Source organism: Balaenoptera ricei, chromosome 2 (assembly GCF_028023285.1).
Source record: "Balaenoptera ricei isolate mBalRic1 chromosome 2, mBalRic1.hap2, whole genome shotgun sequence".
NCBI classification, from domain to species: Eukaryota; Metazoa; Chordata; class Mammalia; order Artiodactyla; family Balaenopteridae; genus Balaenoptera; species Balaenoptera ricei.
Genome location: NC_082640.1, coordinates 16,800,172 through 16,818,143, shown reverse-complemented (window position 1 = coordinate 16,818,143; position 17,972 = coordinate 16,800,172). Strand labels below are relative to the sequence as shown.

Here is a 17,972-nt window from a genome sequence, read left to right as displayed (position 1 = left end):
GTGTTGTTGAACTCAACTGCTGTTACTGATTTTTTTGCCTGCTGGATCTGTCCATTTCTGATAGAGGGGTGTTAAAGTTTCCAACTATAATAATGGATGTGTCTATTTCTCCTTGCAGTTCTATCAGTTTTTGCCTCATGTATTTTGGGACACTATTGTTAAGTATATACACATTAAAGAATGTTATATCTTCTTGAAGAATTGATTCCTTTATCATTACCTAATGCATGTATTTATTCCTAGTACTTTTCCTTGCTCTGAAGTCTACTTTGGTAATAATATAGCTACTCATGTATATCTTTCTCTAAACCTTTACCTTCTGTGTGTGTGCGTGCCTCTTTGTGCATATATTTATTTTTTTACAGCTTTAATAAGGTATAATTGACAAAAAACTGTAATATATTTAAAGTATACAAAATGGTGATTTGATATGCATATGTATTGTGAAATGATTCCCACAATCCAGTTAATTAGCACATCCATGACCTTACACAGTTACTATCTCTCTTTTTTTTTTTTGGTGAGAATGCTTAAGATCTACTCTCAGGAACTATCAAGTATACAACACAGTATTACTAGATATAGTCATCATGCTGTATATTAAATCCTCAGAAGTTATTTATCTTATAAAAGTTTGAACCCTTTGACCAACCACTCTCCATTTAACCTACCACCCCAGGACCTGGCAACGACCATTCTCCTCTCTGTTTCTCTGAGTTTGACTCTTATTTTAGATTCACATATAAGTGATACCATACAGCATTTGTCTTTCTCTGTCTGGCTTACTTCAGTTAGCAAAATGCCCTCCAGTTTCATCCACATTGTTGCAAAGGGCAGTATTTCCTTCTTTTTTATGGCTAGATTGTGTGTGTATAAAACACATATACATACGTATATATATATATATATATATACACATATATGTGTATATATAACACATAATATATATTACACCTTATATATGTGTATATATATCATAAACATGGGTGTACAAATGTCCCTTCAAGAGAGTGATTTGATTTCCTTCAGATATATACCCAGATGTGTGACTGCTGGACCATATGGTAGTTCTGTTTTTAATTTTTTTTGAGGAAACTTCATACTGCTTTCCATAGTGGCTGCCTGGGAGGCAGCATTTTAAGTAGCCCTGAGAGAACTGCTCCGAGGAGGTGAGGTGGGGAGCTAGGTTATATAGAAGTTTTATAACAAAGGGCAGGTAGTCTGAACTTCAAAAGATTATTGTTAATTAAAGAAAACCAGATGTCCCAAGTTAAGGAATTTAGCGCTTTTCTATCTATGGGAAGAGGCAAGAGTCTGGGCTCACTGAAATCATTCCTTTGATATGCACCTCAGCTATCTGGGGCCAGTGTCCTGTGTTTTCACATCCTGAGTTTCCTCAGGGCTCACTGTAGGGAGTGGCTACAGTCTGATGGCTGCTAGATGGCAGGTATTCTTTCCTTCCTGAGTTTCCTCAGGGTTCACTGGCTCACGTTGGAAGGCTGCAATCGCTGATGACTGTGACATCCTATGCTTACTGATATGACAGGCAATATTCCATTTATCAATTACAATGTGTCTCCATGTGGGTCTCTTTGTAGTCATCTTACTTGGTATTGTTTTGGCCCCCTGGATCTAAATGTCTGTTTCTTTCCACAGGTTTGGTAATTGTTAGCCAGTATTACTTTGATTAAGTCTTCTGACCCTTTCTCTCTCTCTCTTCTCCTTCTGTGACTCCCATAATGCATATATTATTTCACTTTATGGTATCCCATAAGTCCCTTATGCTATCTTCACTCCTTTTCATATTTTTTCTTTTTACTGCTCTAAGAGAATGATTTCCACTGACTTATCTTTGAGTTCACTCATCCTTTCTTCTGCTTGATCTAGTCCATTACTGAATCCCTCTACAGACTTTTTTCAGGTCAGTTAATTTATTCTTCAGCTTCATGATTTCTGTTTGATATTCCTTTATGTCTTCTAGCTTTTTGTTGAAATTCTCACTTTGTTCATACATTGCTCTCCCAACATCAGTGAGAATATTTATGATCTTTATTTTGAATTCTCTGTCAGGTAAATCACTTATCTCTGTTTCCTTAGGGTCAGTTTCTGGAGATTTGTCTTTTATTTGGAACATATTCCCCTGTTTCTTCAGTTTCCTTGATTCTCGGTGTCGATTTCTGTGAATTACATAAAACATCTACCTCTCCCAGTCACGACAGACTGGCCTTGTGTAGTGGGTGAACCTTGCCAATCAGCCTGACTTGATCTTCTGGTTGCCCCTAAAACCTTTGTTTTTGTCCAACCTGCTGTCTTTGTTCTTAATGGTTCCCAGGAGATTAGTTTGTGCCAAGCCTAGTCAGTGCCCCAAAGACATGGAAATTCCCCCATACCCATTCATGCTTTTGGATGACTACTAACTGCCTTCCCCTTTACCTTATCAATACAGGCTAACTGGAAGCCCAACCATCAGGCTGAGGCTGGGAAAGTTAGAATATTAGGAATATAGTTGCTCCTATCAGGGAGAAACTGGGAGCTGAGGGGTTTTGCCTACTCATTCTGTGCTGATCTAGAGAGACTAGGCACTGAGAGTTCTTTTGTACCGATATATAGCTTCATCTTTGATCTCTCTGGGCCTAGGGGACTCAGAAATGTCAAGCCCCATCAGCTCCCAGAGCTAGGTGACTTAGGTGACAATCCCTTGGGTGGCAGACATATAAGTTGGGATGTTAGACATCTCCTTTCAGAAAGAAGCTAGAGACTAGGTTTTAACCCTGAGATGAGCCATGGGAAGGCACAGGGAGTCCCCATGTACCCATTCCAGCCTCCAGAGGACTACTAATTAGTTTAATGTGGTTGTGGGAAACTCACAAAAGCCAAACACTGTTGGTTCTTAGAGCTAGGTGATTTGGGGGTCCACACCCTGCGTGGCAGCTGTAAAAATTGGGGCACTACATGTGTGAACAAGTTCCTTTTAAGGAGAAGCTGGAGACTTAGTTTTACTGTTAGAGTAACCTGCAGGGAGAATGTAGGGGAAATGCCCACAAGCTCTTTCAGGTTCCCAGGAGGATCCTAATCAGCTCCCAGATGAGAAGCTGATTAGAAGCTTGACCTTCAGGCAGCAGCTGGGAAACAATGCAGCCAAATCTCTTCCAGGAAGAAACTGAAAGCCTTGCATTTTTGCCTGTTCCTTCTGTACTGAGCCCAGGAGGACAGCTGTGTGAAGTGCTCATGCACCCACTTCAAAATGGCCCCCTTTTAAAATTTGCTCCTGAAGAACTTATGAATTCTGAGCCCCACTGGCTCTCCAAGCTAGGTAATTTGGGAGCCAGGCACTTGGGTGGCAGCGCTACAAGCTAGGGTTCTAGATGTGTGATCCAGACCCTTTGCTCCCTCCAGTTGTTCCCTCCGAGTTGTAAGTGTCTGTGCCAGGGGTGGCGTTTATAGCATGAGCTGTCTCAGCTTTTCCTAATTGTTTCAATGTGGGTGTTTTCTCAGTTGACTGATGTATAGGAGTCACTCAACTAGTTACTAGATTTCTTCCAAAGGGAATTCATGTGTATGTAGGTTTGTATTCAGTGAAATCTCTGGGAGGAGGGAAAGTAATGAGCCTCCTATTCTGCCATCTTGCTGATGTTCCCTTATCTCCATCCCTTTATTTTAAATCTACGTGTGTCATTATATTTAATGCGGGTTGCTCATAAACAACATATAGTTGGATCTTTTTTTCAAACCGCTCTGACATTTCTGTATTTTAATTAGTGTATTTAGACCATTAACACTTAAAGTGATTATTGTTATAGATGGATTAATATCTACCATATTTGTTACTGCTTTCTATGCAGGCCCATGTTCTGTTTCTCTTTTAAAATATTACATTTTCGCTCTTCTTATCAATTATACTTCTTTTTTTATATTTTTAAGTGGTTTCCCTAGAGTTTGAAGTGCACTTCTACAACTAATCCAAGTCCATTTTCAAATAACACTATAGCACTTCATGGGTAGTCAGGAACCTTGTAATAGAAATTATTCATAAGTAATAATTTTCCCAATATATTGCTGCTATTATGATTTTGAGCAAAATTTTATCTGTTAGATCAATTAAGAAGAAAAAAATGAAAAATTTTATTTTACCCTCACTTCTTACATCTCTAATTCTCTTCCTTTACTTATGTAGATCTGAGTTTCTGACTGATACATTTTTTCTTTTCCTTGAAAAAAAAGTTTCTTTTACAATTTCTTGCAAGTCAGTTCTACTGGCAACAAACTTACTCACTTTTTGCTTGACCCAGATAGTCTTTATTTTTTCTTCTTTTTAAGTATAATTTTACTGTATAAAAATTTTAGGTTGGTGAGGTTTTTTGTTTGTTTGTTTGCTTTGAACACATTAAATATTTCACTCCATTCTCTTCTTGCTTGCATGGTTTTTGAAGAGAAGTCCTACATAATTTTTTACCTGTTCCTCCACAGTTAAGGTGGGTTTTTCTCCCTCTGGCTTCTTTCCAAATTTTCTCTTTGTCTTTGATTTTCTGCAATTTAAATATGTCTAGGTATAGACTTTTTGGTATATATCCTGCTTCATGTTCTCTGAGCTTTCTCTACCTGTGGTTTGGTTTCTGTTATTAATTTTTGAAAATTCTCAGCCTATATTGCTTCAAATATTTATTTTTCCCTCCATGTCTCCTTATTCTACAATACATTTGGTATTCCCATTACAAGTATGTTATACCTTTGATTTTTGACAGTTTTTAAAATACTGTTCCACTTTTTTCATTATTTTTCTCTTTGCCTTTCAGTTTGGGAAGTTTCTATTGCTGTATCTTCAAGTTCACTGATTCTTTCTTTGGCTGTGTCCAGTCTACTATGGAGCCCATCAAAGGCATTCTTAATTTCTGTTATAGTGCTTTTGATTTATAACATTTCATTTTGATTATTTCTTAGAGGTTTAATCTCTGCATACATTATGTATATGTTCTTTCATGTAGTCTACTTTTTCACTAGGGCCCTTATTATATTATAGTTATTTTAAATTCCCAGTTTGATAATTCCAAAATTTCTGCCATATCTGCATCTGGTCTTGATGCTTGCTTTGTGTCTTCAGCCTGTGTGTTTTGCTCTTTTATCATGCCTTATAATTTTTTGTTTAAAGCTAGACATGATGTATCAGGTAAAAGAACTTAAGTATATACGGTTTTATTATGATGTTTTATGTTCATCTGGAGAGGAGTTAGACTGTGTTTTCTGTTTTATTGTAGCTGGTGTCACAGGCTAAAATTTCCTTTATTTTCCTTTTTTGGTCTCCCCTATTGTCTTTGGCTTTCCCTAGAAAATATTTCTTTAATGGAAGCTGAGAATTGCAGTTTTTCCATCTGTAACCCCCTATTATCCATAGGCCTTGGTGAAGTGGTGGTAAGGTATGAGGGAGCAGAAAAGCATTATATAATCCTATGATTAGATCTCGGTCTTTTATTGGCAGTCTCCTCTGGTCTGTGACTTTCACAATTGCTTCTCAGCTTGTTTCCCCCAGAAACGAGATTCTTGATCCTTTTAGATTCTTGATTCTTCAAGATTCTTTAGACAGAAAGGCTAAAGGGGGCTGGACTTGGATATCTCCCTTCCCCAGTGTTGAAAGTCCAAGAGGCTGGAGTTTGGAATTTCCTTTACCTCACATCTGTTAGGTTCTAGTAAAGTAGTTTTTCTTGAAGGCAGGACTTTAAGAAGAATGCTATTGGTGTATTTCAAATGTTTACTTTTCTCCTCCCTTTGCTGAAAGCATGAGCAGATTTTATTTCTGATACTCAGCTAAGGTACCTGGTAGGGCTCCTGGAAGCAAATTTCATGAAAGTGTATGGCATATCCAAGGCTGTGTCCTAGAACTTTTTTATTGCTCAACCTAGTTCATGTTCAGTTTCTGGCAATTATTCAATTATTCTTAAGTTTTCCTACTAATTGCTGGCTCCAGTGTTGGTTTCTATTCCCAGGAATATGTAATTTTCAGTATTCATCTATCTCCACAGATTGAGAGTGGCAGTTTGCCCTGTGACTTCAATTCTCTGATGGGCTAAGAAGAGTTGTTGACTTTCAGTTTTTTCAGCTTTTTTTGGTTTGGAGTGCAGAAGTGAGGACTTCCAAGTTCTTCGCATGTTAAAGTGGAAGAGAGAAGTCTTGCATATCTTTAAAAAATAACTATTCCTAGATTTTTTATTTGTTTTGGTGCTAATACAAAATTTCATCATTCCTAAAAAATGTTCATTTTCTAATTTTGTGTTCTTAGTATATAGAAATAAAACTGGGTTTTATACATTTTTACTTTATATTCAGTAATTTTAATAAATCCAGTTGATTAAGAGTTTATCTGTAGACTACAGATTCTTTTAGATTACATACCTGCACAGTTACATCATCTGCAATTTATGAGTTTTATTTCTTTCTTTGAATGCTTACAAGTTTTATTATTAATTTTTTGTAATAACTATGGTTGCCAGTACAAAAATGAGTAGAAATAGTGATAACACACATTTATCTCATTCCCAATATTGGAGGAAATATTTTACTATAAAATTGCTGAAATTCTTTTGTATTTTTTAAAGATACAAATGTCAAATAAGGAAATATTATGAAGAGTGTTTTATTGAGATTTAATGATTTTTTTTTCTTTATTCAATAAACATAATGCTTTTTATTCCTGTAAAATTGGCAGTAATGTTCCCAATTTCTATTCTGATTTAATAGCATGAGTCTTCTTTCTTTTTTCTTCATCAGTCTAGTTAAAGTTTTGTCAATTTTGTTGATCTAATGTGAGTCTCTCATGGATAGCATATAGTTGGATTTTTTTTTTTTATCCATTCTGTCAATCTCTGCCTTTTGTTTAGAAAGTTTAATCCATTTACATTTAAGGGACTTATTTATGCCATTTTGCTATTTGTTTTCTGTATTTCTTATATTATTTTTGTTCCTCATTTCCTCTAATACTGCCTTCTTTTGTGTTCAATTAATTTTTTTTTTTTTTTGGCTGTGCCATGCAGCATGTGGGATCTTAGTTCCCCAACCAGGGATCAAACCCATGCCCCCTGCATTGGAAGCACAGATTCTTAACCACTGGACTCCAGCGAAGTTTGTCAATTGATTTTTTTAAGGGACTAGTTTTGTTTCCTTTCTCATTTCCTTTGTGTATATTCTACAGATATTTTCTTTTTGGTTACCAAGAGGACTAGGTATAACATCTTAAAGTTATAAAAAAATCTAGTTTAAATTGATGCCAATTAACTTCAATAACATCCAAAAGCTGTACTCCTATATGGCTCAATCCCTCTCTTTTTGATACTGATGTTATGAATCGTAACTTTATACACTGTGTGCCCAATAACATAGACTTATAATTATTTTTCTTTAAACTATTATATAAAATTAAAAGTAGAGCTCCAAACTAAAATTACAATAATACTGGCTTTTATATTTGCCATGTACTTACCTATACCGTAGATCTTTCTTTCTTCATACAGCTTCAACGTACTGTCTAACATCCTTTCACGTCAACCTCAGGGATTTCCTTTAGCATTTTCTATAGAGCAGGTCTAGTGGTAATCCCTTCAATGCTAGGAGTGCTCCTATTCTTTGTAGTTTTTTTTGTGCTGGGCACTGCTTCACATTTCCACAAAATTTTCTTACCAGTTTGAAGATGGCTTTTTCTTAATTGGGCATTTCTCTTGGTTACTGTAAACATTTCACTGTTTCCCAATGCTCTGACAAAGTTGGTTCTGATGGCTTTCTGCTTTTTTCTTTTCTTTTTCTTTTTTTTAATGTTTCTGTCAGGGAGCAAGAGCTTAGGGCCTCCTAGTCTGCCATTTTGCTGACATCTGCTTTAAAGTGGTTGTTTGGAAGCTGCTACAGAACACTTAAATTTATCTTATTGCAAAGTACTTAAGTACTTAGTCCTTTGGCCACACCAGCTTTAGCATAGGTTTTTTTTTTGGCCGTGCTGCATGGCTTGTGGGATTTCAGTTCTCTGAACAGGGACTGAACCCAGGCCATGGCAGTGAAAGCCCTGAATCCTAATCACTAGGCCACCAGGGAATTCCCTAGCATAGGTTTTTTAACTATTAGAAATTTGCCAACTTTGTGATAGGAAGATCACAAAGCAGCCATATTGCCTATCTAGTGATAGTTCCATTTTTTCATTGTCTTGTTATCATAAAAGATGATATAAGTAACGAAAATTGTGTTCTCTGAGGAACTGATAATATAGCATCTAGTCTATGTCATGAAAATTCATAATGTAGGGAAAAGCCTATATATATTTTTTCATGAGCAGATAAACTCTTAAGCATTACCTAATTAATGTTTGTTTGGTGGAGTAATGAGCACATGATAAATTCTTTTAAAGATACATATTAATTGATATATCAATTGGTTAATAAAATAATGAAATTATTACAGTTGTCCCTCGGTATCTGCAGGGGATTAGTCCCAGGATCCCCTGTGGATGCCAAAACCTGAAGATGCTCAAGTCTCTTGTATAAAACAGTGTAATATTTTCCTATAACCTATGCACATTCTCCTGTATACTTTAAATCATCTCTAGATTACTTATAATACCTAATACAATGTAAATGCTATATAAATACCTATAAGTGCTATGTAGATAGTTGCCAGTGCATGGAAAATTCAAGTTTTGCTTTTTGGAACTTTCTGAAAATTTCTTTTCAGAATATTTTTGATCTGTGGTCAAGTGAATCTGTAGATGTGAAACCCATGGATACAGAGGGCCAACTGTATTAAATTGAAAAAGGTTGTCGTATGTTTGAATTTCTTGTTTTCTTTTAGTAAGTGTACTACACAGTTGAAATACTTTAACTCTTAGAAAGTGTTCCACTGTGTGCAAACATTATAAATCTCTACTTACCTACCACTTTGTTTAAACCTAATTGAAATATTAGGTCATTAACTGATGGATTCACTGCTGGAAGATTTTCTGCTATATCTGGATGTTCTGAGGCTGCTTCATTTTTAACTGTAATAATAATAGATTGCCAGATTAGTTGATTTAAAACTAACATTTTGTTGGGGTAAAATATAAAGTTAATTAGAGCGATATTACCGTATAATTATTTAATCTTGTTTAATTAACAATTTAACATACTGCTTATTTAAATACAAATATGTCTAAAATTTTTTTTAAATTTACTAGCTACTAGTTGCCAGATATTATTATATCTGTACTTTTCAAATATTATCTCATTTAATCCTCACAAGAATTCTAGGAAGTAGGTATTTTTATTCTCATTTAACAGATGAGGAAAACAGAGCTTAGAGAGGTTATGCATATTTTGGAAGGTCACATAGTTACTAAGCGCAAAAGTTTGAAATGAATTTTGTTCCTTTAGACTCTAAAACCTACACTCTAGCTAGTAAACTCAAATGTCTACTGGGACTGAGAATGTAATATGAGTGAAATAAACCTGATGATGTTTGGAGTGGCATGAATAGCAGAAATGAAATGCAGAGTACAGGCATACCTCATTTCATTGTGCTTCACCTTTATTGCACTTTGCAGATACTGCGTTTTTCACAAATTGAAGGTGTGTGGCAACTGTGCATGGAGCAAATCTATCAGTGCCATTTTTTAAACAGCATTTGCTTACTTCATGTCTCTGTGTCACATTTTGGTAATTCTGGCAATATTTCAAATGTTTTCATTTTTATTATATTTGTTATGGTGATCTGTGATCAGTGACCTTTGATGTTACTATTGCAAAAAGATTACAATTCGCTGAAGACACAGATGATCGTTAGCATTTTTTAGCAATAAGGTATTTTTAAATTAAGGTATGTACATTTTTTTAGACATAATGCTACTGTACACTTAATAGACTACAGTATAGTGTAAACACAACTTCTGTATGTACTGGAAAACCAAAAAATTTGTGTGACTCAATTTATTGTGATATTCACTTTATTGCAGAGGTCTGGACCGAACCCACAATATCTCTGAGGTATGCCTGTACATATTTTATATAAAGCTATTACTCCCACTGCTTGTTACAAATGTAGGTCTGAGGTTCCTGGGTCATCTAAATTTGCAAGAGAACCTAGAAAGGTAGTTAGTTATAAGAACTTCAAGATTTAAAAATATCTGCAAGTAATTTAAAAGTTTTAAGCATGTTTGTAGGATGAAACAAATCATCAATTATTGCCACAAGAGAATTACCTAACCTGGGAAAGGATTAATTCTAACACGTGGGTGGGATTTGAAAGCCAACAACTGGTTATATTTCTTTGGAAAACATCATCCTTTATCCACCAATATATCTCTATCATCTAGGAACAGAAATAAGATTTAAAATCTAGATGAAATTGGTACTTTCAAAAGGAAAAAAAAAAAAAAGCAAGATATGCCAGGAAAAAAATGGAAAGAACAATTAAAAATTAAAATGTGCAATTAAATTAATCACTTTTGAAAACTGCCAAGAACAAATATTTTCATGGGTAGAATTCTTCATAAATCTTAAAGGATTAAATCCTATGCTATAGCACATAAAAATGGAATTTTCTATTTCTTTTACAAGGTCAAAAATACAGTAGTCCCCCCTTATCTGCAGTTTCAGTTATCCGTGGTCAACCCTGGCCCAAAAATGTTAAACAGAAAATTCCAGAAATAAACAATTAATAAGTTTCAAATTGCGTGCTGTTCTGAGTAGGGTAATGAACTCTTACACTGTCCTGCTCTGTCCTGCCTGGGACATGAATCACCCCTTTGTCCAGCGTATCCATGCTGTGTATCCTGCCCATTAGACACTTAGTAGCTATCTTGGTTATCAGATCGAGCGTCATAGTATTGCAGTGCTTATGTTATAGTAACCCTTATTATACTAATAATGACCTATTGACCATCAAATAAATTATGGACAGGAAACACAGGAAAAGACACAGTATATACAGGGTTCAGTACTATCTGCTGGTTCTCAGGCATCCATTGTTTTAAAGTATTTCATATAATTCCTACAATTATTTTGTGAGGTACATACTATTATTAGCCCTATTTTTCAGATGAAGAAACTGAAACATGGAGAGATTAACTAGCTTACACAGTTAGTAAGAGACAGAGGTAGGCACCAAAGACAAGCAGTCTATTTCCAGCATCCGTACTTTTAAACACTACCCCTACCATTACCTCTCATAAGAAGATAGGCATCTCCTAATGGAAACAACACAAATATTCATCCACAGGAGAATGGGCAACTTAATTATAATATATTCATAAACCAGGTCAATATACAGCAATAAAAATAAATGAATAAGAACTAAAATTATCAACAGTGATCTTGAACCAAAAAAGCAAGTTGCTTAAGAAAGCATACAGCATACTACAAATAAAACAATAGCATAAATACTTTACAGATGAAAACATACCTAACAAAAGTATAAAGAAATATATATGGTAATGATAAACATCAAATTCAGAACAGAAGGAGGCAATAATCTGAGAGGAATAGAGAGGGTCGGACTTAGTATTTAACGTGTATTATATTTATTAAACTGGGAAACAGACACACAAGTGTTCATTACATTAATTCTTATTATACCTTTCTATATTTCAAAATAAATTAAAAGTAACAGAAACAACCTAAAACACCTAGGTTTTATTTGGTTCTTTTTTTTTTCACTTGAAAATATTCTTTTTTTAAAATTAATTTTTATTGGAGTATAGTTGCTTTACAATTTTGTGTTAGTTTCTACTGTATAGCAAAATGAATCAGTTATACACAGACATATATCCCCTCCTTTTTGGATTTCCTTTCGATTTAGGTCACCACAGTGCATTAAGTAGAGCTTCCTGTGCTACACAGTATGTTCTCATTCCTTATCTATTTTATACATAGCATCAATAGTGTAGACATGTCAATCCCAATCTTCCAATTAAGAAGCACAAAGATAAACCAAATCTTCTGTTACTCCAAATAAAAAATTCCCAATCTTTCTAATAATGCCCATTTTTCCTCAAATCCATTTTTTAAGCAAACAGAAAAAAAAACAGATACATAAATTTATTTAAAATATACAACAAAAAATACACTAATATCAAAGAACTGTAGTAGAAAATATATAATGATATCAAGAGTAAGATCCAATAGATAAAAAACAAATGTTGCTTTTCTCTTCTTGAAACCATATAACAATATAAAGAATAGGTCTACTAGATAATAACAAATATTTTTAGCAGATAATGTACTTGATAAGAATTGAAATGTGAATGCTGGGTAAACATCATACTTTTAAAAATGAAATAACTGTAATAGCTCCATAAGATTCCTAGAAAAGCATCTCCTAAATTTGTTCTCTATGAAACACTACTCCATAAAAAGAGAAAGGCAGGGTTTCTTGCTCAATAAATTTAAGAAATACAGTATAATAATTAGAATATTAAAGACTACAAGAAGGAATGGGGAGTGCTAATATCATTACAACATTTATTAGTTCTGCAGAATTCCAATTTTTGTTAAATTGTGTTCTAAAATATCTAACCTAAGGAAAAAATTCACCTATAAAACATTAATTGATGCACATTTAAAATATATTTTAAATTGTCAAGTATTTTATGATGACTTTTAAAATATGTTTATCAATATCATTCATACCTCTCAATTTTTGAGACTCATAAACTCCACTTGTTTGAATTTTATCCTTGTATCCTTTAGCTAGTACTAGATCTTCAAGTATAAAATTCTCATCTGAGAGTTCATCCACATCTTGACCTACCAAGATGAAGAAAACTTTCAGTAAACTAAATACAGAAACACTACTGAAAGCCACATACTGTGGCCTAATTCCAAGAAGATTATAATGTTTGGAGGTTAGGAAGATATTCTTACATCAAGAAGAGAAAAATGATTACTCAATAAATGTCAGAAGTTCATTTAATAGATTTCAACATCTACTCTTGATAAAACTCTGTGAAAAATTAGAACTATAGATTTACTCCTAGACATTACTCTCTTAATATAGAATATATTTCTGTCTCAATCCAACAGATAACACCTTGATTTATGGTGAAGCACCAAAAATATTCTTATTAAAATTATAAACAAAACCAGAATGTGAATCATTATCATTTTAACAATTACCTAGTTCTGGTAAATATGAAACTATAGAAGAAAAGGTAGGGAAGAAGCTCCTTGACACTGGTGATGGCAATGATTTTTTTTTTTAAATATATGACACCAAAAGCACAAACAACAAAAGAAAAAAACTCAACAAATGGGACTACATCAAAGTTAAAACCTTCTGCACAGTAAAAGAAACAATTAATATAGTGAAAAGGCAATCTTTGGAATGGGAGAAAATTTTGGAAACCATGTATCAGATAAAGGGTTAATATCTAAAATATATAAAGAATTCATACAGCCTAATAACAAAAAACCAAACCATCCAATTGCAAAATCGGCAGAGAACTAAAGAGTTATTTTTCTAACAAAGACAACCGGACTTCCCTGGTGACGCAGTGGTTAAGAATACGCCTGCCAATGCAGGGGACACAGGTTCCATCCCTGGTCTGGGAAGATCCCACATGCCCTGAAGCAACTAAGCCCGTGCGCCACAACTACTGAGCCTGCACTCTAGAGTCCACGAGCCACAAATACTGAGCCCACACGCTGCAACTACTTAAGCCCGTGCACCTAGAGCCCATGCTCTGCAACAGAAGCCACTGCAATGAGAAGCCCGTGCACTGCAACGAAGAGTAGCCCCCACTTGCTGAAACTAGAGAAAGTCCGTGTGCAGCAATGAAGACCCAACGCAACCAAAAATAAAATAAATTAAAATAAATACATTAATTTAAATAAATAAGACAACCAAATGGCCAACAAATATGTGAAAAGATGATCAACAATATTAATTATCAGAGAAATGCAAATCAAAGCTACAATGAGATATCATCTCACACATGTTGGGATGGCTATCATCAAGAGGACAAGAGATACAAATGCTGGCAAAAATATAATGAAAAGGCAATCTCTGTACACTGCTAGTGGGAATGTAAATTGGTCTGCCCACCATGGAAAACAATATGGAGGTTCCTCAAAAAATTAAAAATAGATCTACCATCTGATCCATCAATTCTGCTTCTAAGTACATACCCAAAGGAAATAAATACAGGATTTTGAGAAGATATATGAACTTATATTTTTATTGAAGCATTATTCACAACAGGAAGATATGGACACATCCTAAGAGTCCATCAATGGATGTGGATAAAGAAGATGTGGTGTATATATATACAATGGAGTATTATTCAGCCATGTGAAAGGAGGACACCCTGCCATTTGAGATAACATGTATGAATCATGACTACATTATGCTAAGAGAAATAAGTCATACAGAGAAAGGAAAATACAGTATGACATCATTTACATGTGGAATCTAAAAATGCAAAACTTGTAAAAACAGAGAAAGAAATTGTGGTTAACCACAGGACACGGGGTGGGGTGATAGAACCAATGTTGTTTAAGAGTACAAACGTGAGTAGTAAATAGAGATCTAATGCATAGTATAACGAATATAGACAATATTGTACTAAAATCATCAAACTTGCTAATAGGCTAGAACTTAATTATTCCAACCAATAAAATGAAAGAATAATTATGTAATGTGATACAGGTGCTAATTATCACTACAATGGCAATCATATAACAATATATAAATGTATCAAATTAACATGTTGCACACCTTAAATTTACATGTTTCATGTCAAATGTACAATAAATTAAAAACGAAAAAATGTGTACATGAAAGGCCGCTAAATCATAAATAATAGAGTTTAAATCATACAGGATGTTGAAATGTTAAAATAATAGTAGTGAGAGGACTTCTATTTCTTGTATGACATGTAAAGAGCTTGGAAGTCACTACTTCCACTCTCACAATAAGAAAAAAGCCTAGCAAACTTTTTAAATTAAACATTTTTTTTCTTATCAAAGTCAAGGCAAAATGCTGCCCCCCAAGATTGGAGAGAGAGGTGGATAAAAGCAGCACAGTTTATTGGCAGCTGAACCCCAGGAGCAGAAGCCCACTACTGAAGTCAGGACTAGTAGGAACACTTAAACTGTGATTGATGAATTGCTGAAAGTTCAGTATATACTAGCTTGAATCTTACTGGTACCCCCATGTTACTATGAGTTTCATGTCTAGGAAACCCAACCAGGTTCTCAGGATGAAGATCAGAGGAAAACTGCCACATGCTTCCAACAGGGGGAGGGGAAAGTAACTGTTTTTAAACATGCCCAGAGCTTTCTGTTCTCCTTAACAAAAGACTGCCCTCAAGGGAAACTATTTTACCAGAGCTTAACCAAACCACAGTTTACCAGAACCTAACAGACCTTAGGGAAGGGAAATATTCAACATGGGGGTGAGCAGATATAAAATTTCAGCCCCTTCTAGCCTTCCTGTCTTACCAAACAATTAGGAGAGACATGAGAAACACTTGTGAAGGTGGAAACCTAGAGACACAGGCTTACTAAAAGACTGGGACCTAATCAGAGGATTACAGAATGCTTCCCCTTCCCTGACACCTTACCACCACATTAATAAGCCTCCTATATAATTGCAAGTTACAGCTAAAAGGACAGCAAGCCTCAGACCTTATTTAAGGAATCTAAAGGGAAACCCAAAGATATCAGGGGAGACAAAAAAAGGGACAATATAGGAACTTTTAGCATCTGACACCTACAGCTACAGTATACAAAAAATACAGCCTAATACCTAGCCAGATAAACAAGAAGCCTCACACTAAAGGCCTATATAAGCCTCAGTTCCTTTTACCCAATACATCATGTCTAAATTTCAACAACAACAACAAAAATGCAAGACATGCTAAAAGTAAAAACCTAGTCTGAAGAGTATGAGCACCAGACTCACATGACAGAGATCTTAGATTTATCATACTGTGTATGTGAAGTAATTATGGCTAATATGCTAACAGCTCTCATGGAAAAAGAGACAGTATGCAAGAACAGAAGAGTTATGTAAGCAGAAATCTGGAATCTCTAAGAAAAAATCAAAAGGAAATGTTAGAAATCAAAAACACTGCAACAAAAATGTAGAATTTCTTTGATGTGCTCATCAGTAGATTGGATACAGTCAAGGAAAGACTCAGTGAGCTTGAAGATATGACATTAGGAACTTCCCAAATTGAAAAGAGAAAATAAATGGAAAAAAAGGAACAAAATATCAGAGATCTTTTGGACAATAATAAAAGGTGTAATATACACATAATGAGGACATCAGAAGGAGAACAATGAAACAGAATAAATATTTAAATAATGGCTGAGAGTTTTCCAAAAATAATAACAGACATCAAATCAATGATCATAGGAACTCACAGAACACCAAAAAGGATAAATACCAAAAAAAGCTACACCTATTCATATCATATTCAAATTGCAGAAAATCAAAGACAAAGAGAAAATCTTGAAAGACTCCAGAGAAAAACAAAAACAAAACACAAATATACCTTATCTATAGAGGGACAAGGATAAAAATATCTTACACTTCTCATCAAACTAAGCTAGCAAGAAGAGAATGGAGAGAAATATTTAAAGTATTGAAAGAAAAAAATCAACCAACCTAGAATTTTGTATCCAGAAAAATTATCCTTCAAAACTGAAAGAGATATAATGACTTCCTCAGATTTAAAAAAAAAAAAAAAAGGAATTTGTTGCCAGTAGGCCTGCAGTGAAAGAAAATGATAAAAGAAGTTCTTCAGAGAGAAGGAATAGGATACAGATCAGAAACCTAGATCTATATAAAGAGAATGGCATTAGAGAAGAAATAAATGAAGGTAAAATAAACTTTTCTCACTCTTAGTTGATATAACAGATAACAGTTTATTCATAATAATAATAGAAACAATGTATTCAGTGATTATAGCTTATAGGTAAGTGAAATGAATGACAACAATGCTATAAGTGACAGGAGGAAGGAATTGGGATTACAGTGTTATCAGATACCTGCACTACCCATGAAGTGGCATAGTGTTATTTGAAAGTACCCTTAGATTAGTGGTAAATGTATACTGCAAATTTTAAGACAATCACTAAAAATTTTTTTAAAGAAATATAATTGATATGCTAAGAAAGAAAAGAATACGGAATCATATTAAACATGTAGTTAAAGCCAGAGAAGGTAGGAAAAGAGTGGAAGGTGAAAAATAAAGTACTAGGGCATTGAAGAGAAAATAGTTACAAATATGATTAATATTAAATGAAATACCAATAATCACTTTAAATGTGAATGGTCTATCAATTAAAAGACAGAGACTGTCAGAGTGATTAAATAAACTAACCCAACTATAAGCTGTCAACAAGAAACTCATTTTAAATATAAAGGTAAAGTAGACTGAAAATAAAGGGATGGAGAAAAGTGTATCATGCTAATACTAATTAAAGCCAGAGAAGCTATATTAATCTGAGACAAAGCAGACTTCAGAGCAAGGAAATTACCAGGGATAAAGAGAGCACTACATAATAATAAAGGGGTCAATAGCTAAGAAAACATAACAATCTTTAATGAGTATGCACCTAACAACAGAGCAACAAAATATCAATACACGAGGCAAAAACAGAACTGCAAGGAGAAACAGACAAATCTACTTTTATACTTGCAGCTTGCAATACCATCTTATCAGTAACGGACAGATACAACAGGCTGAAAATCCATACCTTAACAAATTTTAAAGAATAGAAATCATATGAAGTATACTCTCAGATCACAATAGATTTAAACTATATTACTCTAATGCCAAAACTAGACAAAGAAATATCTCTCACAAATAAGATGCAAAAATCCTCCACAAAATATTAACAAATTGAGTGAAACAATGTATAAAAATAATTATATATGATGACCAAGGAGGATTTATTCCAGGTATGCAATTCTGACTCAATATTTGGAAATCAATTAACGTAACTCAACAGACTAAAGAA

General features: G+C 34.2%; 1 protein-coding gene across 18 annotated transcripts in view; it reads right to left on the bottom strand.

Moving 5' to 3' along the window:
- The window catches only part of CCDC7 (coiled-coil domain containing 7), a 327,078-nt gene that overhangs the window by 66,197 nt on the left and 242,909 nt on the right, over positions 1 to 17,972 (bottom strand). For 16 of the 18 annotated variants that reach the window (XR_009500275.1, XR_009500273.1, XR_009500274.1 and 13 more), the window contains 2 exons: positions 12,633 to 12,749; positions 8,900 to 9,007 (listed from right to left, as the gene is read on the bottom strand). Coding sequence is in view for 2 of the 18 variants with exons in the window: in XM_059911398.1 (XP_059767381.1) it covers positions 8,900 to 9,007; positions 12,633 to 12,749 (225 nt within the window). In the remaining 16 variants the exon portion in view is untranslated. The remainder of the gene's footprint in view (positions 1 to 8,899; positions 9,008 to 12,632; positions 12,750 to 17,972) is intronic. The other 2 variants (XR_009500278.1, XR_009500285.1) reach the window with 2 other exon arrangements.